Raw genomic sequence first — 24,785 nt, 5'->3', positions numbered from 1 at the left:
TATGCATCAGAACAAAATTAGACAGGTACATACATTTGGGCACCCCAACAGAGATATTACATCAATACTTAATCGAGCCTCCTTTTGCAAATGTAACAGCCTCTAGAAGCCTTCTATAGCCTTTGATGAGTGTCTGGATTCTGGATGGCGGTATTTTTGACCATTTGTCCATACAAAATCTTTCCAGTTCAGTTAAATTTGATGGCTGCCGAGCATGGACAGACTGCTTCAAATCATCCCATAGATTTTTAATGATATTCAAGTCAGGGGACTTTGACGGCCATTCCAAAATATTGTACTTCTCCCTTTGCATAAATGCCTTTGTAGATTTTGAAGTGTGTTTTGTCTTTGTCTTGTTGGAATATCCAACCCCTGTGTAACTTCAACTTTGTGACTGATGCTTGAACATTATCATGAAGAATTTGTTGATATTGGGTTGAAGTCATCTAATCTTAGACTTTCACAAGGGTCCCAGTCCTTGAACTAGCCAAACACAGCCACACAGCATGATGGAACCTCCCCAAATTTGACAGTAGGTAGCAGGTGTTTTTATTGGAATGCATGTTCTTCTTTCGTCATGCAAAGCGCTTTTTGTTATGACCAAATAACTAAATTTTTGTCTCATCAGTCCAAAGCACTTTGTTCCAAAATTACTGTGGCTTGTCTAAATGAGCTTTTGTATACAAAAAGCAACTCTGTTTGTGGTGTGAGTGCAGAAAGGGCTTCTTTCTAATACTGCCATATAGATGTTCTTTGTGCAAATTGTGCTGAATTGTGGAACGATGTACAGATACACCATCTGCAGCAAGATGTTTTGCAGGTCTTGGAGGTGATCTTTGGGTTGTCTGCAGTGGCGGAACTACCGGGGGAGCAGGGGGTGCAAATGGGCTAGGGTCCGCACCCCCTCAGGGCCCCCGGCAGCTCGCGCACTGCCGATTTCTGGCCGCAGCGGCTGATTTCGGGGCAGATAATCTGGTCCGGGGGGTGGGGGGGCCCGGCTCGGCTGCACATCCCGCACCAGAGCCCACCCCCCTCCAGTTACGTTACTGGTTGTCTGTGACCATTCTCACAAGCCGCCGCATATACCACTCCTGTATTTCTCTTGGCCTGTCAGACCTGGGTTTTACAGCAACTGTGCCCGTGGCATTCCATTTCCTGATTCCATTTCTTACAGTTGAAACTGACAGTTTAAACCTCTGAGATAGCTTTTTATAGCCTTCCCCTAAACCATGATACTGAACAATCTTTGGTTTCAGATCTTTTGAGAGTGCTTTGAGGATCCCATGCTGTCACTCTTCAGAGGAGAGTCAAACAGAAGCACAAATTGCATTTGGCCACCTTAAATACCTTTTTTATGAATGGACACACCTGCCTATGAGGTTCAGGGCTTAATGAGCTAATCCAACCTATTTGGTGTTGCCAGTAATCAGTATTGAGCAGTTACATGCATGGAAAGTAGTATAATTACAAGGGTACCCACATTTTTGCAGTACTCTGATGTTCCTGGGAACACTTTTTGAAAGTGGAGTAAATTATTATGCAGGCTGTGAGGGGTTCCCAAAGTTCTATTTCTTCTCTACAATAATTCCAGATTTTCCTGCAAATGGACTATAGACATTAAAAAATTAAAGAAGAACAGTTAAATACCTTGCTGTCCACTGCAGGAAACTGGGGAAAATGATATATCATCCAAGGCAACATATCCTGCTTGGATACCATTAAAGGCAACTTCAAAAATAACCTAAAAATAAATGATGACAATTATCTGACAGCAGGGCATGTATATAACATTCTGTGACTGAATTTCTAAATACAATTACAGATATTAGTATAGGCCTTATTTCTTCTTTCATTCAGTAAGCCATTTACACAAGGATCCAGGGGCAGTTCTGCTCTCCCTGCCACCTGAGGTGGTATACCCTATGCTGCCTACAATCTCCCATTCTTACTTCTTAATTTAAAATAGACATATAGGATAAGTGAAACCCCCCTAATGTTGTAGGCAAAAATGAATAATATATTTACCCAAGCTAAAAATGAATATTATCATTACAATTGGCCCCTCTGTTGGAGCTCCCTATATATCTGCTACAGGGGAATAGGCAATTACAGCCCTGCAGTCACACAAGCAAAGACCGGTTCAGTTCCCTTTCAAGTCAGACTAATTGCTGATCATGTGATTTTTTTTTTATGGTCATCCCCCCTAATTGCCATGTCTGTTTTACAAAATTTGCCTGGTTATGACATTTTGGACATTTACAGGCCATGTTTTATTTGTTATAACAGTTTTACTAATGACAAATCTTTTCTACTGCAGGTGACTAATCTTCCCCAGATACCTTCTCACCAGCAAGAGTACGAATCTCACCAGCAAGAGTACGAATCGCCGGTGGGATGGCATATGAATCGCTTCGGATTTCCAAATTCGCCCGAAATTGCCTCACAAGGAAACTTCTGGCAACCACGGAAGTCCGAATTGATTCGTATGCCATCACACCAGCAATTCATATTCTCGACGGCGGGAACGCATTTCAGGGAGATTAGTTGCCTGCAGTAGAGAAGATTTGTCGCTGAGCGACTAATCTCTCTGTGTGTCACTACCCTTAAGCTGTGAGCCACAGTTCTTCAGTTCTTATCTTAAATAGTTACAATTGTATCTTTGCTTATCTTATATTGTTACAAATGTATCTAAGTGCAAGTTCTCAGTATTCTGGGCTCTCGTATTGAATTAAGATTCAGAAGCATTGTATTTTTTTCTGGAGTCAGTGCAGGAGATCAAAAAGACACTCCATACTTCAGAAATGGCACCTTTCACACATATAGACCTATATGTTTTGTGCCTAAAATGGGCATTTAATAGGCCTATGATTAAGTGCCCAGGTTAGTGACAAAATCCACAAGGCTTTGAAAGTCATTTCAGAACGTACCTGCAAGTGCGGGTGCTCTAAAATTGACACAATCAGAGAGTACATGTTGAAACATGTGAATCCACTTGCATCCAAATACACATGATTGTTAATGTGTCCATGCTGTTTTTTCCATCATTGGGCACACACCTGCACCTACTAACAATGCAGAACCCTGGATATGCCACCACCCTGGACCTAGCAACCAACAGTGAGTTGCATCAACAGTGCAAGCTCTGGAAGTAATACACAAGGCACTCACTCTGAACTTGCAAACAATTTGTGTCAAAATGCAAGCTTAATTGAATCCTTTTTGGAGCATCACCAGCAACTGCAGTAAAGCAACTTGGAACTCCTGTGAAGGTGTTATTGATTAACCTGGCAAATTCAGATTTGTGTTGGCAGCCAATTCACTCTTATTGGAAACAATACCAACCTATTTGGTATATTATGATTTTTTAGTAAACTGAACGTATGAAGATCTAAATTACGGAACAATCCGTTATCTGGAAAACCCCAGGTCCATAGCATTCTGGATAACAGGTCCAATACCTTTAGTATTATCAGCAAGAGTCCATATTTGCTGCTGGTCCTGTCCACCAGCAAAACAGTAACGTGCAGTTATAGATTCTGAAAACAAATTATGTAAAGTAGCACTGTCCAACTGTGGTCTTAAAGGCCCCAAGACCATGCAACATTTCCTTATATAGTACTTCCTTTGATTATATTGTGTTTTTAAAATATTTAGACTCGATCGGATGGTATACTGATTTTGTGGCTATTTATGTTGAGAAATTTAGACATTATTGTGTGACATTTTTTTGTTTAGAAAATGTATTATTGTATTTTCAATAATAAATAAGAATTTTCTGCTTTTTATGACAATATCTTTGGCGTGCGGTCTTGGAGTAACTGGTTTATGTTCCTAAAGGCTAAAACAGCAATATATATAATATTTATTGCATGACTAAAATGAAGATAAATTAAGATAATCGATTCATGCTTACCTCTAATGGGACAGGTGCATTTAGATCAACTTCTGCTAGATTCCATTCTCCTTGTCTCACAGCACCCATTTTCCAGATTTCATCATATGAGCCATGAAGATCTCTGGTATGTACCACAAATATATTGCTACTCTCACGCTGAAGTTGGTAATAAAATGAAAGGCAGCCTGATATTGGGGTTATAATTAGTGGAGAGACCAGCTGGGCAACTTCTTGAAAATGTTTGACATAAACAGAATCAGCATACATGTAGTGCCCTACAAAATGTGATAAACACATTTAAATGAGTGAATAGAATGAGAGTAATATCCAAGCTGATGTAATGCTGGGGTTAATCCAGTGGCTTTAATAGGGTGGCACTGCTTGTTTTTATGTGAGGCAGTTAACACTTACAGTATACTTACAGCATGCCAGCACCCCAGCATGCGGCATCAATAACACAACTCAGTTATGATCATGGACACAACATTCTACAGTAGTTTAACCCTAGAATTACTTCCAGATCCAGACTGAAATTTTACCCAAGCAGGATCACGGGTGAGCTGAAGGTCTGTGTGGTGGGGGGGAATCATGGGTCACCCACAATTATGTGCAGAGGGGGTCTGGGAAAAATTTTTACAGGGAGGCCCAGGACCCCAAAGTTATGCCCCTAATCAGAGCCACTGTTTGCCTTTTCTATGATGAACTGACATATATACACTTATTATAAAGGCATTCATTGTTAGTGATATAAGAGAAAAATATGCAGTCAGTCCTTTGTACAGCTATGAAAGTATGAGCAGTAACTATTAAACACTATAGTCTGAAATGTTTTTAGAATTCACTTTTAAAAGCCCTTACCACTTGCATTACAAAAGGTAAGATTTGTAAATCTGGTAATTGCATTTTGCTACCAGAACTGGGAAGCTCTGAATCTTGCTGTGATTTGAGCATGTGGAGCTTATTTACTGATGGCAGTTACGTTAGCTATGTGCTCTAATGGCTGCAAAATTCTTATTGCATGTTGCAGAGCTGTACCTCTTGTATGCAGGATCAGCAGATGCATACACAGCTGCAATTTTTTTGCAAATGCTGTATGAGCAGCAGGTGGAACTCAGGGGGTTACAAGGTGCATTGTAGTAAAATGAATATGACAGTTTGTGCCTTATATGCCAGCCTACCTAATTCGTTGTTTAGTGTGTGGTCTCTTGGCAAAATGGAACGAGAATTCTTGACATTGCCTCCTCCAACAAACCAGTTTACATTTGGGTTCCAACTGTTCATATACCCACAAAGATGGTTTCCTTCAAAGTCACATTCTGGAAAGAGTTCAAGAGTTAAATTCATTCAACGACATAAATAAGAATTCAGCAATGTTTCCCTTCACTGTCTTTCAAATTTGGTACAGATTATGGTGAAATATCTTTCTAAGCAGACTCCACACTAGGCTATATACTCCATTGATCTACTACAGCTGGAACAGAAGGCAACATGAGCATGAACTTTGTTTAAGTTTTTCCAAAGCTATGGGTAGGGTTGCCACCCGGCCGGTATTTTACCGGCCTGGCCGGTAAAATACCTGTCAGGGCCGGTATTACAAATTTACCGGCAATGTAGCTGCCGGTAATTTGTAATACCTATAACAAAAGCCCTTGGCCCTTGAAACTTACCTCTCCTTAGTCTTCTGCCCCTCTCACGATGGGGCCCGTCCCCTTTTGCATCATGTCACACGTGGCCCCGTCCCCTTTTTGCGTCACAGTCTGACCATTTACCCGTGGCTCCGTCCCTTTTTACATCACAGCGTTACCGCCCCATCACTGGCCGGTAAAATTTTTTCAGAAAAGGTGCCAACCCTAGCTATGGGTCTACCAGTTTGCATTGTTTGCTCTCTAGATAATGATTACAAAATGTTGTCTCACTAGATGGTTCAAACACAGAAATACACATCCTGCCTCTTACAGTATATGGACATTGGAAAATCTAAGAAAGGAACAAGGAAGGTAGGTAGTGGCAACATAAAAATGTTTATAGCATCTTTGTCTTGCACTGGTATTTTGCAGAATCCACATCTGCCCATGGTTTACAGGCACTTATAAGTATATGAATTAAGTGGGAAAGGAACTCTAGGTGGCCCAAAACAAGAGTCCCAGCCTGAAGAAAAATTAGGAGATGATAACTACTGTTTGCTTGCCGGCTGCTTAGTAATTTAAGGTTTATGAGCTTTAGTTTGCTTAAAGTAGAATAAACCTTTAGAAAAGGAACAAAGTATATTGTTGTTTGATGCACAAAATATGACTTTTTTATCATCGTCCGTTTGCATGAATATGACACTTTCCTCTGGTCAGCCATTTTACATGGTAATGTGGAAGGGCTGAAACTATTAAAAAAAAGACTGAGTACATACCAATGCAATAACCAGTAGACATTTTCACCTCAAAGATAGCAATGCTGCTCATTGCATTTGTTCCTAATACACCTTCCAGAATGACCTACAAATAAATATAAACAGATACAGATTTATTTATATGAGAGTGTAAAAAACTTGGCTCCCAGAAAAGAAATCACAGAAATACCGGAACATCATCCTAGAGCAACTGTGCAAAGTATGTTTCCTTCCCACCACTACCACATTTGGTCTATACTATCCTGTATTCTTTACACTTCACCATATAAATTGGTGTCGAAGAAGCCTTTAAACAATGGCTAGCTGTGTTGAACACCAATTTGGCTTTTGGGTCATTTTTTTATATATACAATTCTAGTAAGAGAGGGTATGGAGCATATTAAAAGGTACACTGCTGAGAAGAACCAACATTTACTAACATTGCTGGTCTTTACTTTCATTTTCTAATTTGTTTAAAACTAATTGCTTACTGGTTGCTGTTACTGCGCTTGAACAAAGAGGGGGAAATTTAATAAAGAAAAGTTCACATGTCGCAATGTAATATTCTTCATTAGAGTTTTTGTGCATTGCGAATCTTAACTGCACATTGTGAATCGTTAACACCTACTTAAAGGTGGCATAAAGTTTTGAAACAAACTTTTTCATTAAGAAGTTTTATTACATACACTGCACACTATAGCAAACTATTGAGTTCACAATTGCCATCCTACTGTCATTTGAGGGGCAAAAAAGTGTTTGCAAAGGCAAATTTTTTCACATTGCAAACATTTATTTATTTATTTAATGAACTGCAAACAATTTTTGCGTTAGCGACCAATATTCCTCTATATATACCCACTGTTCATAAATCAGTACTCTATTAACTGTGTACTAATGCCAATCCTTCTGTAACAATGACTGATTCTTTGTTATTCGATAAGCATTTATTCTAAGACATTTTATAATTAACACTAAAGGGAGATGAGAGTAACACTCCCAACCCCCCCCCTGCACAGTCTTACCCCTAAATTCTGTCCCCTCTAGAAATAGTGACCACACATTGCAGAGTCAGCGCAGCGAAGCTCACAGGCGCCATCTTCTTCTCTTCGGTAATCTTCGTGTCTTCTTTCTCCCCTTCGGCAATTCCCATCTCTTTCGGCGCATGCACAATTGTCGCAAACTGGAAGATTGCTCCAACTGTACATGCGTCAATACGCCACTCACTTAATGAAGATTACCGAAGAGAAGATTTAATGCGCCCGTGAGCTCCGCTGCACTCACTCTGTATGTGCGGTCACTATTTCTAGAGGTGTTTGGTTTTTTAGGCATAGTGATCCACTATATTTGCCATAGTATAGCTGCACAAGATCTATGCTAATCTAATGAAGAAAATAACTGAGTATACGGGTGCATACAGGTATATAATGGTATACAGGTGCATGCATAGTAAGTACATACATAGATACAGACATGATTTTTGCACTCTCAAACATGTTGCAATCGAAACATTTTGATATTTTTCAGTTTTTCAAATGACTACTTAAGTTACAGTTAAATCTACATGGAAAATGCACTGTACTTTCAAATACAATGTATTAACTTGCAAAAATGGGTAAAATATTACAAACAAGCAGAACAAAATCTTACAGAAACTCTGAAGTATATTTTGTTTTTTATTTTTTAAGAAAACACTACTATGCTACTATTTTCCAAAGCCCCTATGTCTTCCTCAATGGCACAAAGGTGTTATTAGTTGTTCATTTTTTGTTATTTACTTGCACAAACATTAAAGGACTGGCTCTGTATACCTTGAACCTTTTTGTTGTGTTCTTCAGATCTATGCTTGATATTAGCCAGCTGTCTGAATGTTCCTCTGCTGACCATAACAGGTAATCAAAGCTCTCTCCTTCAGGCCTGACAAACACATTCAAGCTGCTTGGACTTGGAGTGGTTTCTGAGCCTGCAATCTGGTACACCAGTCTGATGCAGCTCCATTCTGCAAAATGAAGATCTGGACTAATCAGCACAGCTTTCTGCCCCCGTAATCCATTGGATGAGTCCACGGAAATGTAATGACCTGAAACCATACATATTTCATTAAACTATTGTTATAAAAGAAGTATTTGGATTTTAGAGAAATATATTATATATTATTATTCGACAATGCTGCCATCTTGGTCATATCGGCCCATAGAAATGTTTGCATATTTATTATAGTTGTATTGTTCAGCAACCCTATACCATTTTTATCAGGTTTACCAAAAAGACAAGCTTTGTTTAGCTCTCTATATTGAACCAAAACAATAATGATAATATTCTGACTCCTGTAGAAACACCTTAGTAGCAACATAATTGAGGTCACAAGGGGTAGTTGTGTTTGACACCTTTGCGGCTAATGTGTCTAAATACCAATTGTGTGCGTTTGGATAGGCACTGCAAATTGGGACTGCACAATTTCTGGGCCTCGTCGTCAAAATGACATCTCCTCGAGGTTCTTTAGGCACAAATTTGTTGAGCTTATTGACATAGCCCACTGTGGGAATTACCGGAAGCTGGCATCAATATGTGCTGCATCCATTTTTGTAGGACTGCAACGGAGGTTATAACCAAACTCGAATTTGTCTAGACAACTTTGTAGACAAAACTATCCAGACACTCAATTTAACATAACATCCTCAGCTGGAACCCTCACTGCTGAATTCCAATTCATAGGGAGCATGGGGTTTTATGGGTGACAAGATGCCACAAACCTAATATCAAACTTGTGTATTGCCAAGTATGAGCTTAAATGGTGTAAAGGACATTGCCATTGGTCTCTGGAGCATTGGAAACACATTGTTTGGGTGATAAATGGCATTTCACCATCTGGCAGAAAGTTTGGACTAGGGTTATGCAAACTAGACATGTGCATAGGGTGCAGATAGGGGTGGGACCCACATTGTCCTTTTGTGTTTGAAAACATGTTTCATATGTCTTAAAATATATTTTGAATTCTTATCCTTTAATTCATAATGGCAGGCAAAAATACAGAAATAGAAATGGCTTAAATATCTATTCATGGCACACACCTACCCCACAATTATAGTTACATTCAGCTGTTAAGGTAAAATGAGAAAAGAATGAAGTGGTTTTACTTGCTCCATAAGGAAAATTATATGACAAGTATTGTTCTGAACTCATCGTGTTTAAATGTAACAAAAATAAAAATGAGGAAAGCCATAATGCTATTTATATGTCATATACATTTTCAGTGTTATCTGAATATTCTTCAGGTTTTGGCAACTTGGGGCAAGATTGATTTGCTCTGTATATAGGTGGCCATACACAAGTAGATTTCGTTGTGTTAAACATCCAATTTTAGGGGATTTCAGCTTTGTGCCTCCCAAGGCCTCAGGGTCCTAGCACCCAAGCGCCCCCTCCCTGAACACGCGAATGCATCAGTTAAAGGAACAGTAACATTAAGAAATTAAATAGTTTTAAAGTAATACAAATATAATGCAGTGTTGCCCTGCACTGCTAAAACTGCTTTGTTTGTTTCACAAACACTACTATTGTTTATTTAAATAAGATGCTGTGTAACAATGGGGGCAGCCATTCAAAGGAGAAAATGCTCAGGTTACACAGCAGATAGCAGATAGGCTCTTAGAACATAATGGTGTTATCTGTTATCTGTGCCATATAGCGTTTTTTCAATTTCCGCCATTGCTACACAGCAGCTTGTTTATATAAACTAAAGTAGTGTTTCTGAAGCAAACACATCAGTTTTACCAGTGCAGGGTAACAGCAAATTATATTTTCATTACTTTAAAACACTTTCATTTTTGGTGTAACTGTTCCTTTAAGCAACTGCCTATTACCTCTCTAGTCAACAGAAAAGCAATATTAATGTAACATGCCAATTTTTATGTAACAGACCAGAAATATAAATGTGCCCCTCCCTCTGCAGGCTTACTGTCTGTTGCAGCTGTTTCCTATACCGATACTGCAATAGCAGTTATCCAAAAGGGATTGCCAGGGAGGCAGCTACCACAAATTATACGGATAAGTAAAATTGCAAGCTAGAATCCATGTGGTTCAAATTATTTTATGGAAAAGAGTTATTCATGCTACATCAGATCCAAGCAGCTACTGTTGCCATTTGCAGTAATGTACATTTTTGAAGGTGTCTATGTACATCTAGCATTCTCCGCTAGTGACTTTACAAGACACAAGTATTTGTCAGTATTGGGTAGTATATAAAGCATATGGTTTAAGATAAACACGGGTGTGGGCAAAATTTCTATCTGATCAGGGTTTACTAAACAAGTCAAACATGGCACCTAAACTGATCTAGTAAGAACAATTAGATGACCAAGAAGGTCAGTGAACTGGTTGTGGAAAATGATCAAGACAAATATTACATTTATCATTGAAAAATGTACAATATGAAACTGGTAGAAAACTATGCAAAGCTCCTTTGTGTTTGATAAGCTAAATATCTGTAAAAGATTAAAAAAAAATCCCCAGTTCACTGCCAGACACTTGCTGCTAAATCTGGCAGCAAAGCTGAGAAGGAAGAGGGGGGTACCCCTATCTTCTGCAACTGATGATTCACAAAGTATACATGTGCTGATTGGAAAGGGGGTACATTCAGAGGTCTGTGGCCTAGGGCAGCACCTGACCCAATCTTCTTGCCAGTGGATTATAATGCAAAAGGAGATTTCGGGGAGGTAATAGGAAAGATATTAAACAAGAACACTGTCAGCTTAGGCTAGTCTAAAATTGCAAACCAAACCAGTAACTCCTTATTAGACAGCTATTGTGAAAGCTGGCATATATATTGCTTCTACTGGGGCATTTCCTTTTTGACCGATTACAGACCTCAACGACTTCCTCGCAAACTTTGTGATCAAATGGCTTTTGCAAACATTAGCAAGGTATGTAACGAAATTTCTCAGTCACAAAGCATTTACGCCGAAAGTAAATGACTAAAAAACGACTATATTCATCTTAAAGCACATTGAAACCCCCACCCTCAATTTGCAACTGATCTTAAACTCAGGGTGCCCATACACAAACAGTATCTGTGCCTGCTCTCAGTAGTTTCTGGGCCCCCTGAACTGGTGCAGTAACTGTATAGTTGTGTAGCGAGGTTGTCGGCCACCATCTTCAACAATGTTAAGATCTGGTTTCTGGCTCCTCGACAGGGATCACTGACTAGAAACATGTGGAGTGGAAACCAAGGCCAGAGGCTTCAACTATTGTTCTACTGACTAGTAATCAATGTCCAGAAACAAGAAGCTGCATCTGATGCTGCTAATCATAGCTGCCATATTATATTTATAGCTCTTAAACTATTAGTAAATCTAGCACTGAAGAGAAATATGTAATATGTCATGTTGTACATTTTAATGTAAGATCAAATCATTAAGTAATTTCCAACGTTTTTGTGTTTGCTGGTATTTGCCAGTATTTTAAGAATTTTGCAACTGAAAGTATTTATTCTGCTGAAACCATGCTGATATTACAACATTGTAGAAAATATATGCTATAAAAGTAGAATTTAAAGAAATAAAATGTGTTGAAATTCTATAGACATTCACTGAAAATCACTAGGCCCAGTTACTAGGATTCCATAATCTTGCAATTGGCTAGCTAAGAAAGTGTTGAGAAGATAAATGTTTCTGATAAACATTTTTCCCAGGACCTTCTTTTCTTTCTTGCTCACATTGTGGCTACTGAATATGGTAAATTAACATGATATAAATGTTTTATAAAGCATCTTAATCTTATAGCACAAGAACGAAACAACAGAATAAGGAAAATGTTTTGTCAAGATAGAGTTTGTGCCAAGTGTTAATATTTGTATTTTACTTATATTTATATGAAGAGCTTTGAGTTGTAATCCAAATCAAATATCTACCAGAAAAAATACTAATTCCTCTGCCCAATGTAAATATGTAAAATATAGCCGTATATCTTATTAGTTTACATACATAGATATTTGACATGGTGTGAATGACAACCAATGTACAGTGATGCATAACATATTGGAGCTGTCTAAATAAAAGATAATAATACAATAAATTATACACATTTATACATTTAAATTCAACCACTTCCATACATAATTTATTAATGTATTATGTTAAGTGATAACCCCTAAGATATGTTTTGTGACTGTAAAATTGTGTATAATGTATGTGATTAGATATTAACTTAATTGTGAAACATTATGTCAAATGTGTGAATATCTTGATTTACTTTCTATGAAAAGAGTAATCTTGTTTATGATATAGTTCTAGATACACAAAGTTTAGTAATGCTTATCAAGTGTGTAGAAAGATTGTGCTCTGGACAGAAGAGCTAAAGGTGAAGTTGCTTGGCAGCAGACAGAATGTCTAGTAGAAACCCCTTGCTAACTGCAAACCTATTGATGGCTTAACTAAAGTTTTCAGGTTAGAATTGATAAAGTTGCACAGTTCATAAATAAATAATAAAATGCATGTTCTCGTTTTGTGATCCAAACAAAGTCCCATGGTGCTATATAAAAAATGCAGGTGTGAAGGAGGCCTAAAACATATGGATCAATATCTGGATTGCTCATCTTGCTCTCACTGGCGCTAAAGTGAATTCCACAATTTACTTGAGAATCCTTCAGCACAAAGTGAGATTAACTGGCATACAACTGAATTCAGACTTTATTATGCAGCAAAAAAAAAAATAACCTCACAACAGAATGGTTTAAAAAGAGTTGATGACAAAGTGCTATGGGTGAATTAAAGTGGGCTGTACATGCAAAAAACTAAAATTTGGAGTTGTTGGGTCAAATTTTATCTCACTTTCTTTAGCTATCATAATAATGAGAAGTGATTGCCTAGTCAATGCTTTAAAGCTGGGTACACATGACCTGATCTACCTGTTTGCTTGCGGGCCATGTGGGCAGGGGCAGTTTATAACAGGCCCTAATATAGATGCTGGATAAGGCTGGTGAGCGTGTTCACAAATCACAACTGTACTGTATATACTGTATGTGGCAAAATGATAATCTCTGAAACAATAATGCCCAACAAACATGCCCAAAAGGAATCAGAAATCATTTTTATTGCCACACCCCATTATTAATAATGAATTACTACAGACCTCAGTCAGACAGACCCAAATGCTGGCTCCTCATCTCCTGCGCTCGCTGACAAACTGTAAATAAAAACCAGAGCGAGTGCAGGAGAGTCAATGGGAGAGGTCCAGGGACCAATTTGGACATGTATGTAGCCTTCCTGACATTCGAGTTTTTTTCGGAGAAAAACCCGAATTGAGTTTAGACAAATTCAATTCAATGTCGATTCTAGTTTTCGAGTCAGTAAAGTTTGTGCAAGTTTTAGATATTAAATTTTTTTATTAAATAACCCCCAATTTAATTTCGAGTATATTTGAATTTAATAGAGTTAAAAAAAACTCACATAAATTCGAAATTCACCATGTAATAAACATGCCTCCCATTGTGTTCTGTAGTGCTGTAGCACTGGATGGAAATGAGTACAGGATGAGCATATGAAATCATCTTGGCAACATTTGGTGACCACATGTACCACATGAACAAACTCCAACGCTCTAATAAATAGTAGATAAAAGCTTTTACTTTGAGGGATACTCTGAATTTTTATATATCAACTTGCACATTTTTTAGACTGCAACACTTAACCAGACAAAATTGGAATTGTTTTTACCATTACTGGTGTTCTAAACAGTAAATTTTCTATTTGGAACTGGATCTATATTATTTTTTTAGTTTAGTTTAGCACTACCAACCTTCTGTACTCCTAATATTAATTTTTTTTAAGTGCAATCATCTGTTTACGAGCCCTTATAATAATATAGTAGCCCCCATACAGATGCACAAGTACACTGCTAGCCTGCTAGGTGCTAATGGGGTGTGATTCATAATGGGTGTGGTAGGTATGTTGTTAATCTTACAAGAAACCTGCATAGTGACAGCTTTGGACAGGTGTAAGGTACACAAGTTTTCATGCCACATCAGTATCAATGTAAGTAATAAATAACAACAAAAGAGCAAAATACAGCTTTGCAAATCACTAAAATGGATACATACTTAAATATATGTACAAGTTTATTTTCTTTTTTTTATAAAGGTAATGCTTTATTCATTTCATGAACAATAGACATTAACAAGACAATAAACAATGTTATTACAAATGCGTGACACTGGATTTGATTTACTTTATCACTTTTTCCCTAATTTACAGTTTGACTTTACATATACTGTGTTTACTTGCAACTGGACTTCCTTATTCACTCGCCATGTTATCCCTTGGTTGAGTGCCAGGGCCCGATTCCCACCAGGGGCTCCATATCTTGTCAAATTTAAGGCCCGTACCTCTGGCTTCGTGTGTATGCTTAATCAAGGGTATTACATTGTTGACTAGTTTTATCCAGGAGTCCCTTGTGGAAGGGGTAGGTGTAAGTGCCCGAAGGCACAGTTGGAGTGCAGACCAAGGAGCAGGCAGGTAGTTAAACCAAAGTTTGCGGTATCAGAAGGGTAAGGCAAGAGAGTTGTCAAAAGTCCAGGCAATAGTTCAGTCCAGGCAGAGAAGGGTCAATCCGAAATAACAGGCAAGGTTGGTACACAGGAACCAATCAGTAATAACACACCCAGGTATACACGAAGTTAAACCTATACTTGGGCAATGTCTGCAATGTCCAGAAGGCTTTATATAGGCCAGGATTGGCGCCAAAGTTTGAGCGCAATGGCATCATGACGCTGAGGCTGGAGTCCTGACGCTGGCGTTTAGACGCTGACGCACATTCTGACCATTCCGTCGCCGGCGACCAATCGGCAGGCAGGAAGACGCTGGCGTCATAGCGCTGCGACCAGCAGGATCCACATGGAGAGGCCGGGAGTTGCCATTTTGGACGCCGTCGCCATCTTGGATGTGAGTAATGACTTCCATTTCCATTACAGTAGGTCCCATCCAATGCATGATTATGCATTTCTTAGCATAATACAGTAGTGCTCTGAACCTCATTCTTGCATGGGCAGTGGTCACTAATTGGTCCACTACCTCCAGTAGACTCACCAATGGAGAAAGCACCTGTGGAAAGTCAAGGGTGGTAGCTAGGGCGGCCATTACCTGAGACAAATAGGTGTTTATTACTGGGCACGCTCAGATCATGTGTTTGAAATTGCCCACCAGCATTCTACAACTGGGGCAAATATCATTGTCTGTCTTGCCCATAATTTATGGTGGTTGTATGAAGTTGATGGATGACCTTATACTGGATCAGTCTATCTCTGACTGATATTATGCGAGTGTACATTGTCTCCGTGGCTTCAACCCAGTCATCCTGGGTGAGCTCTGGTATCTGCAATTGCCATTTGTTTTGTGTTATATGGAATGGGGGAGAGATACTGGCTAATAGGGTGTGGTATATTCTGGATACCAGCTTTGTGGGCTGTTTTGCCAGTTAGGACTCTTCCAGTGCAAAGGTGGTCAGAGTTGGGGAGAGTGTGCCAAATTGGGCACTGAAAACATGCCAGATTTGAATATAGGTGAACAGAGGTAGACTCTCAGGAGCACATTTGGCTTTGAGCTCTGTATATGAGATGAATGTATTGTTTATTATCAGGTTGTCCAAGTAATTGATTCCCTTTTGTGGCCAGTAGAGGAAATCTTCTTGGTTTCAAAGTGCTGGAGGTTGGAATTTCCCCACAGCAGAAGGAAGGGAGTGAGGCGAATGGTATCTTTTTTAAGATTTTTCAGCCCTTGACATCAGGCTCTATGGGGTGTATTAATGGTGGATGGTATAACGCCCACATATGAGAGTTTGCGATAAGGTATGTTCTCTAAGCTTTGTAACGCCCCTGCTATATTAGCTTGTAATGCAATATTGGAATTATATGGGTCAGGGTGATACCACCAATGCAAATAGTATATTTGGGATGCCAGGTAATATAATTCAAAATTAGGTAAGGCTAGACCTCCATCCTCTTTGTCAGCCGTCAGTTTCTCCCAGGCAATTCTCTGCACTTTTTAGTTCCATATAAAAGGGAGATTCAGACGGTTGATTTTTTTAAAAACAGGCTTGGGGAAATGTGCATTGTGCATGTGATATAGGAATTTAGTGAGATATACCATCTTAATAAGGTAAACTGTCCCCCACAGGGTGAGGGGGAGATTTGCTCACATTTGGAGGTCAGACTCCGAGTGAGGTCTGCATGTATATTGAGTCTGAGATAGTTAAACTCCTGAACCCACATTAGCTGAGCATTGGGTGGGAGGGTATGGGGGGCCTGTTAATCTATTGGGAATAACAGGAATTTGTTCCTTTAGGCCTAAGAATACTCCAAACTGTTCCACTATGCTAAGTAGGGCAGAAAGAGAGTTTTGGGTGTCTGCTAGGTATATTAGTAGGTCGTCAGCATACAGGGATATTTTCTTGGTAAGTGGGCTGAGAGTCAGATTCACGTATGGCTATGGCCAGGGGTTCAATGGCCAACACGAACAGAAATGGCGACAGTGGGCAACCCTGGCAGGTTTTGTCAACTTAAGTGGAATGGTGCAGATATCAAACCATTCACCCTGACCCTTGCAGATGGCTGTTGGTATAGCAGCTGTAGCCATTTGATGAACTGCTCCCCCAGATTCAACCTTCAAAGGGTCTCCCAGAGATAGGGCCATTCTATGGAATCGAATGCTTTGGCGGAGGCCACTGCTCTTATAACCTCCTCAGATTAATATTAGTAGACCTGCCAGGCATAAAGCCAAATTGATCTGGGTGAATCAAGTCAGTTATGTATCAGTGTTTACATTTGAATCAAGCAGAATAGATTATAAACATAACAATGTATTAGCACACCAGGGGCGATCCTGGGGTCAAAGGTGGGCAGCATCACTAGTGCAATGAGTGCAAGTCTTGTTAAGGACTCTACAGAACTTTTTTTGTGAACACTTTATAAATGGTCACATTATAGGTTATACTTTGTTGCATACTGAATTTAAAGTGGAAATGGACAGCAGAACAGATATCAAGCTCTCACCTTCAGTATTTACTGTCCACTGGAGAAACGGAAAGGCTGAGGTGTAGGCACATGTGCTGTTCTCAAAGGTGCAGGATCCTGGAGAAATCTCAGCCACTTCAGCCAACTGCACAGCTGCCAACAAAAAGAAAGTTCAGTTCCTTTCAGCTGCTAACCTGAATAAAAATAAGTGGAAAATATGTGAATCGAGTGAATTACAGTGATGCAAAAAAGCCTATAAAAGTTTACCTCACAGTGGCCTTCTAATACCAGAACAGAACTGCACAGTTATTAAGCTGAATGTATACAGTAAAACTCCTATTTTATGTTTTTCAGGGGACCAGAAAAATGGTGTAAAATCCAGGAAAATTTTAAATCAGGGAAAAGTGTTATGCATAATATATAGGTGAGACCACAAAACAACAATGTAAAATTAGGGAAAACTTAAAATCAGGGGATGTAAAATTGAGGTTTCACTGTAGCTTTACAATGCAGCCACATAGTGAGCATTTAAAATATTGGGATCATAAAGCAGATCCACCCACTGTAATACAAACTGTGCTACTAACACATAAAGGCTCAGCTAAGATTTGGTTATATGCACAGAACATTTATTACACTACTACATTACAGTACAGAATCACTTCCTGCTCTTCCTTGGAGAGGCAAATATACATTAATGTAAAAAAATCTCCTCCCCACATCTGTCAGGGGAGTTTGGTGTCCAAACGCTTTGAGGGAAAGTAAGACTAACGTATTTTCCACTTTAAACCAGCACTTTGCCTTTTCACAGCTAAAATAGCAGATCTAGATAAACCAGAGTGGAAGATATTAGTACAACATGGTAACAAATGGATTACCAAACTGCACAGATCACGTGACTAGGTGGAAGTTTGGGCTTGCAGAGTACCTTGAGTCTACTGGGAATTTTTGTAGACGTGCCTTTGTATAAAGAACATGTATTATTCCTGCTAAATGGTATTGGTTAACATTGGACAGACCACTTAAATGGCAAGAAATTAATAAAACCACACACTAAGGGGCAGATTTATCAAAGGTCGAGGTGAATTTTCGAATGAAAAAAATTTGAATTTCGAGCTATTTTTTGTGTACTTCGACTAGGGAATAGTTCAAATTCGATTTGAATTTGAAAAAAATTTGAATATCGAAATTTATCATGTAGTGTCTCATTAAAAATTCGACTTCGACCATCCGCAATCTAAAACCTGCCAAATTGCTGTTTTAGCCTATGGGGGACCTCCTAGACCCTATTTGGAGTCAATTGGTGAACTTTGAAAAATCAAAGGTTTTTTTTGGGAAAAACTTTGAATAGAATTCGATCGAATGCTCTGTTCCTTCGATTCGTACAATTCGAATTCGGCCAAATACGGACCTATTCGAGCTAAAACAGACCTATTCGACCAAAAAAAAACCTTCGACTTCGAAGTTTTTCCAATTCGAAATTCGACCCTTGAAAAATATGTCCCTAAGTATGTTCATTAGGAGAATTTACACAATTTGGGCAACTTACCCAATGCAGTAATCCATTGCATATCATTTGAGATTCACTTTAAAGAGTTGACCTACAGTAGACTGGTCTCACCTAACTGGATGCATTAGGGCAAATTTATAAGCCACAAAATGTACATTTAATAAACATAGAATCCCTTTTACTTTTGGTGGTTGCACATCTGTTTCCACAGCTGAAAACCTGGCAGTTTCTGTATCTTCAGGAATGTATGTTTATTCTCAGTCTCACATTATAACTTATTCAATGATAGGCAACTCAGGTGCAATTATTGGGAAGCGAAGCATTGAAAAATAAATAACCCTGAAAAGAAGCATTATTAACCATGTATATACAGTGTCAGACAGAACACATAAACACAAACAAACTCACACATCAGTTTGCTTCCACAGGAGGGCAATGGCATACACATTTTATTGGTGACATTTTTGATCAGGCAATCAAATACAGCAAAAACATCAAATCAAAATCAAAAAGCAGGGATGGGCATTCCAGGGTCGCCGGGGCGACTAATCTTCCCGAATCTGCCCGGATGTCCTTACCCTAAGTGTTATAGTTCACCAACATACCAAGTGCTGCTGGTAGACCTGAATCCTGATATGGATTGTAATCGGAAATTAAATGTGCTGGCTCACTGAAAAAAAACTGCCAGTATTCAATTTATGAAGGCAACATTATTTAAAGGCTCAGAGCATTCCTTCTATGCATATTTGCCAATAGATGTGGCTAGAGGTGCCATAGTGCTTTGCTCAACTAAAAAGAGCCTAAAACAGATACATCTCAATATTGGTAAATGATATAATTATTATTATTATATGTGAATATTATTAGATTTATGCCAGCCAACCAAGCAATATGGTAGCTCCTACTCACAGCCATGCAAGCAGCATGGTAGCTTCTCCTGTTACAATGCATGCATAAATAAAAAATATTCAGAAATAGGATGCACTGCGCACACTGTGTATGTGAGAAAAAAATAGAAGATACATACAGTTGCTTTCACCACAGCTGCCAAGATAAACCACAGAAGTTGCTATATAGCTCCTACCACAGATAACCTTGGACTTGTTTCCCACACTAATCCTAGACGTTTGATAAGGGCAAGATCACATGTGGTCGTTTTTATGCTTTTTTTTTTTAAAATGTGCAGCCAAGTGTACACACAAAAATGAACCTCTATTGAATATAATGGAATACGCACTATAGCAATTCCGCTTGAGACTCAATATCTGCCATGCAACACCAAGCAAACGCAATATTATTGAACTCTGTGGGATCCGCAGGTTTGGAAATACACGCATCGTATTTCAATATGGAGGCCACACTCTCGGGAGATGGTTTGCTCATATACATATTTATGGCGTTATATGCTGGTGCCATAATTATGTTGTGTAATAACATGTATTATTGTTGTGTATGGTTACATTTTGCATGTAAATTTGTTTTTTTCACGTTTCCTAAAATTCTTCAGAGTGGAGTTGTGGGGAACTAGAAAAAACAGAAATGTGTGTTGGGAAAAGAAAACTACAGGCTGAAAAACGCATACTATTATTTTGTGTGTGGTTTCATTGGCATATTTACACTCGACTGCACATTTTTAAAAATGCAACATAAAAACACCACATGTGACCTCGTCTTAAGATAAAAGTAATACATTTCAGGCCCAAGTTGGAATGGGGAGACTATCGTTTCATGCTGTTCTTTGCCTTGCAGAACTGTGCCAAACCTGTTCCCTTGTTACATTGAGAAAGTACAGGTACATCAAATAAGGGAACCTCTGTGGCACTTTCCTTGTAGTGATACATTTAAAATACTCGAATACAATATATTTTCCCTAACTCCTTCATTTATCTGTTACAGAATTCTGGTTTTCTTTTGTTTTGCTTTTTTGTTATTTTAAAATCAGTTCCATATTTCCAAAACGGAATTGAAAGCAGGATTTCAACTGAAATGACTAATAAAGAGGAATAAGAACTCAGGAGTTATTTCCACATAAAATCAAATAGGAAAGAACCCATAGTGGATGTAACTGTCTCCAGTAATAGACTGTTGCTGCAGAGCAGGATTAACCTCATCCTTAACGGAGGGAAGGATTTATACATATATTGGTCTGATGCACAATTTCCAAGGATTCCAAACTCATGAACTAAGAAGGGAATCCTTTTTGGCCAGTCCTTCCTTCGTCCTTGAACAATAGGCATCTGTTGAATGCCTTTTTTATTGTCCATTACCTACGAACACCTTCCAAAATATAAAAAAGATGTAATACATAAAGGAGTGGTTCACCTTAAAGGTATAGAATGGCCCATTCTAAGCAACTTTTTGATTGGTTTTCATTATTTCATTTTAATTATTTTTTATTATTTTATAGTTATTTGCCTTTTTCTTCTGACTCTTTGCACCTTTCAAATGGGCGTCACTGACCCCTTCTAAAAAAAAACAAATGCTCTGTAAGGCTACAAATGTATTGTTATTGTTACTTTTTATTACTGATCCTTCTATTCAGGCTCTCTCCTATTCATATTCCAGTCTCTTATTTATATCAATGCATGGTTGCTAGGGTAATTTGGTCCCTAGTTACCAGATTGGTTAAGATGCAAGTTGAACATCATCTACATCATACTAAAACTTATCTGAAAGGTGAACAACCCCTTTAACATTCAGCAGCTGAAGAAGGATTAAATGAACGGCAGTGTGTCTATCTGGGACTGTAATTATAAGCATTATATATATATATATATATATATATATATATATATATATATATATATATATATATATATATATATATATATATATATATATATATATATGTATTTGCAACATTCTACCAGCAGATGTGTTAAAGGGGTTGTTCACCTTTCAGTTAACATTTAGTATGATGCAGAGAGTGTTATTTGAGACAATTTGAAATTGGTTTTCATTTTTATTATTTAAGGTTTTTGCGTTATTTAGCTTTTTATTCATCAACTCTTCAATTTGCATTTTAAGCAAACTGGTTGCTAGGGTGCACATTCCCCTAGCAACCATGCATTGATTTGAATAAGAGACTGGAATTTGAATAGGAGAGGAGCTGAATAGAAAGATGAGGAATACCAAGTACCAATAACAATACATTTGTAGCCTTACAGATTATTTGCTGTTTCGAAGGGGTCAGCGACGCCCATTTGAAAGCTGCAAAGAGTCAGAATGAAAAGGCAAATAACTATTAAAATATAAAAAAGAAATAATGAAAACCAATTGAAAAGTTGCTTAGTAATAGCCATTCTATAACATACCTTAAAGGTGAACCCCCCTTTAAAATCATTCTCTGTTAAGATACAATATCATTTATTTTAACTAAGGAAAACTTCACTGCAAGTGAAATAGGCATGATTAAAAAAAGGGCCATTGTACGACATATATTCATTGTGGCACTGCTGCATTTCTGAGGTAAAACTTATCTGGTCCCCCCCCCCCCAGAGAAGTAAAACTTCTCTGCCCCCCCCCCCATAAACTGTCAGTTGGTTTAGACTACCGTGGCTGAAGCGTATAAAAGTTTAGCCCATTCACTGCACATCAGTGGTCGGTCTCACTTTACGTGAAAGTAACTTTGTATCACCTGAACTGCTTCACCTTGGCTTGTAGAAGTGCCAACTTTTCCAAAGCCCATCCCCCCTGAGCCGTGTAGTAGTACTTACCTGTCATAGACAGCAGCAGCAGCAGGACCCAGTAATAGAGCATTATGTCCGCGCTGTTGTGAAGAGATACCACTGGGAGTATCGGGCAGGCAGCTCTGAAAGCCTTCGGGCCGTGCTCCTGGATGGATAGAGGATGGAGCCCAGCTGTCCCCGGTCGTAGGGGCGGACGGGGGGAGGTGGGAGAGAGGGATGGCTGCAGGTCATAGACAGATCACAAGGGGAGGAGAGAAGAAAAGTTCTCAGCTGCCTCTGTCTCCAGGCAAGTAAGAGAGATACAGGAACCTGGCACCCTCATCTGTAAACATGTCACATAGCACGCTACTACCCCCCACTGCTGCCTGCCTGGTGGTGTGCCCCAAGCCTTCCCCAGCTGCTTTTTTGCCTTTCTCAAAGATTCTCTAAGTTTGCAATGCTGATATTTTGTGGTGAAATAAACGTTATATATATAGAAATATTTATCTATTTTAAACATTTTCCAAAATCGCTCGAATTTTTCTGATTTTTGCCTGAAAAGCCCAAAATAGTCAGATTTTTGGCCTAAATCCAATGCAACTTTCAAATATGATAGGGACCTCTCCAGGCCCGGATTTGTGGATAGGCCACCTAGGCCTGGGCCTAGGGCAGCAGGATTTTAGGGGGGTGGCATGCTGCCCAACTACACCCACATCGGTTCAAAAACGCTGGGGATGCGCTGGAGATGCAATCATTTTTTAAATTTCCTGTGTGCAATCCCCATTGCTCCAGTCCAGATGATGAGAATTTGCACAAATAAAAGGGAGGGGACAGGGGAGATGAACGGCAGTTGGCCTAGGGTCGCCCGCTATGTAAATCCGGCCCTGGACCTCTCCCATTGACTTATATACAAACTTGGCAGCATTTTATAGTGAAAAAAATCTCAAAATTTTTGAGTTTTTGGCATTCAGACTTTAATAAATAACCCCCTTAATTTTGCCCATTTCTTTGTATTAAAAACTTTGATTTCATTTTCACAATAGCATTAGGGTTGCCACCTGGCCAGTATTTTACCAGCTTGGTTGGTAAAAATTATGGTTGATCCCAATGTTATTAATAGGGACTGCCTCAGCGTCTTTTCCCCATAGGCTACAGCGCAAAATCGCCTGCGCTAATCAGTGAAGCAACTTTGGGCGACTATTGAAAACGCATCGCCGCGTGTTCATTAGCGCAGGCGATTTTGCGCTGTAGCCTATGGGAAAAAGACGCTGAGGCAGTTCGGGGAGATAGTCGCGCAAAAGACGTGGCGATAAGTCGCAAGGCGACAAAATCTCCCCGAATCTCCTCGTCTGGCCTTACCCTAAGAAGTCCAACTAGTGGCTTTCCACCTGTGGTTTAAATACAAGTTCCTACTACTTTGAGACCGCCTTATGCTATCCAGGGTGTTTTAGGCGAGCGACACCTAGAAAACCTAGAAAAAATTTTTGGAATTTTATAGCTGCAACAAATAGCTTACTACAAGTATCTCTGTGTGTCATAAACTAGTCTCCGTTCATCCAGGAGGCTTGCTTAATTAAAATAGTTACAATTGCATCTTTGCTTATCTTAAAGGGGAAGGAAACCTAGTTGGCGCAAAAACACTCCCCCCCCTCCCGTGTGTTGCCCACCCTCCCTCCTCCCCCCTGGCCTACCCGTCCCGCTGGGCAAATGCCCCTAACTTGTTACTTACCCTTCTGCGCAGGTCCAGTCCAGGGAGTTCGCAGACGACATCTTCTTCCACGCGATCTTCTTCCTGCTTTGACCGGCGCATGCGCAGTAGGAGCATTTCGCCGGTACGATCTACTGCGCATGCGCCAAAAGTACTATGTGACTTTTGGCGCATGCGCAGTAGATCCATACCGGCGAAATGCTCCTACTGCGCATGCGCCGGTCAAAGCAGGAAGAAGATCGCGTGGAAGAAGATGTCCTATACCCAAAGGCTGTACACAAGTGTGATCCTTGTTATACTATCATATTGCACTCTGCAAAGGAGCCAGGCTCTCTGAAAGCTATATGGCTGACTTTTCTAAACAGATACATCTACATATACTGTAAGCCACCACCATAACTAAAAGCCAGCATAACTGTAATGTATACATGTGTTTTGCCCCATTCTCCTTTTACAGGATAGATTTGGACCCTCTTTACCTCTCATATCAGTATTTCCATGCAGAGTTCATGTTTGCAAAAAGCCAACAGAGACCTGAAATGGTGATGGATTTGTCTGGCCAAACTTACTCCACCTATAACCACATTCCTGGGCTTTCCCAACTACAGCATACATCTCCAAAAGACCA

General features: G+C 39.2%; 1 protein-coding gene and 1 long non-coding RNA gene across 4 annotated transcripts in view; one reads left to right on the top strand and one right to left on the bottom strand.

Annotated features, from left to right (window-relative positions):
- LOC108706969 overlaps window positions 1-8,317 on the top strand; it is a 31,734-nt gene extending 23,417 nt beyond the window's left edge. The window contains exons 1-3 of one of the 2 annotated variants that reach the window (XR_005965030.1): window positions 1,410-4,019; window positions 5,815-5,892; window positions 8,188-8,317. This is a non-coding gene — a long non-coding RNA (uncharacterized LOC108706969). Of the gene's footprint in view, window positions 1-1,409; window positions 4,020-5,814; window positions 5,893-8,187 lie in introns of those variants that run through there. The other variant, XR_005965029.1, reaches the window with a different exon arrangement.
- The window catches only part of mamdc2.S (MAM domain containing 2 S homeolog), a 39,397-nt gene extending 16,629 nt beyond the window's left edge, over window positions 1-22,768 (bottom strand). Inside the window, exons 1-7 of one of the 2 annotated variants that reach the window (XM_018243845.2) lie at window positions 22,498-22,768; window positions 17,311-17,424; window positions 8,084-8,352; window positions 6,297-6,381; window positions 5,074-5,211; window positions 3,914-4,170; window positions 1,648-1,741 (exon numbers count right to left, since the gene is read on the bottom strand). In XM_018243845.2, the coding sequence (XP_018099334.1) occupies window positions 1,648-1,741; window positions 3,914-4,170; window positions 5,074-5,211; window positions 6,297-6,381; window positions 8,084-8,352; window positions 17,311-17,424; window positions 22,498-22,540 (1,000 nt within the window). In that variant the 5' untranslated portion in view covers window positions 22,541-22,768. The remainder of the gene's footprint in view (window positions 1-1,647; window positions 1,742-3,913; window positions 4,171-5,073; window positions 5,212-6,296; window positions 6,382-8,083; window positions 8,353-17,310; window positions 17,425-22,497) is intronic. The other variant, XM_018243844.2, reaches the window with a different exon arrangement.
- Window positions 22,769-24,785: the final 2,017 nt, after the last annotated feature.

This window comes from Xenopus laevis, chromosome 1S (genome assembly GCF_017654675.1).
Source record: "Xenopus laevis strain J_2021 chromosome 1S, Xenopus_laevis_v10.1, whole genome shotgun sequence".
Taxonomy (NCBI): Eukaryota; Metazoa; Chordata; class Amphibia; order Anura; family Pipidae; genus Xenopus; species Xenopus laevis.
The sequence above is the reverse complement of the archived record's forward strand: the minus strand, read 5'-3'. Positions and strand labels throughout refer to the sequence as shown.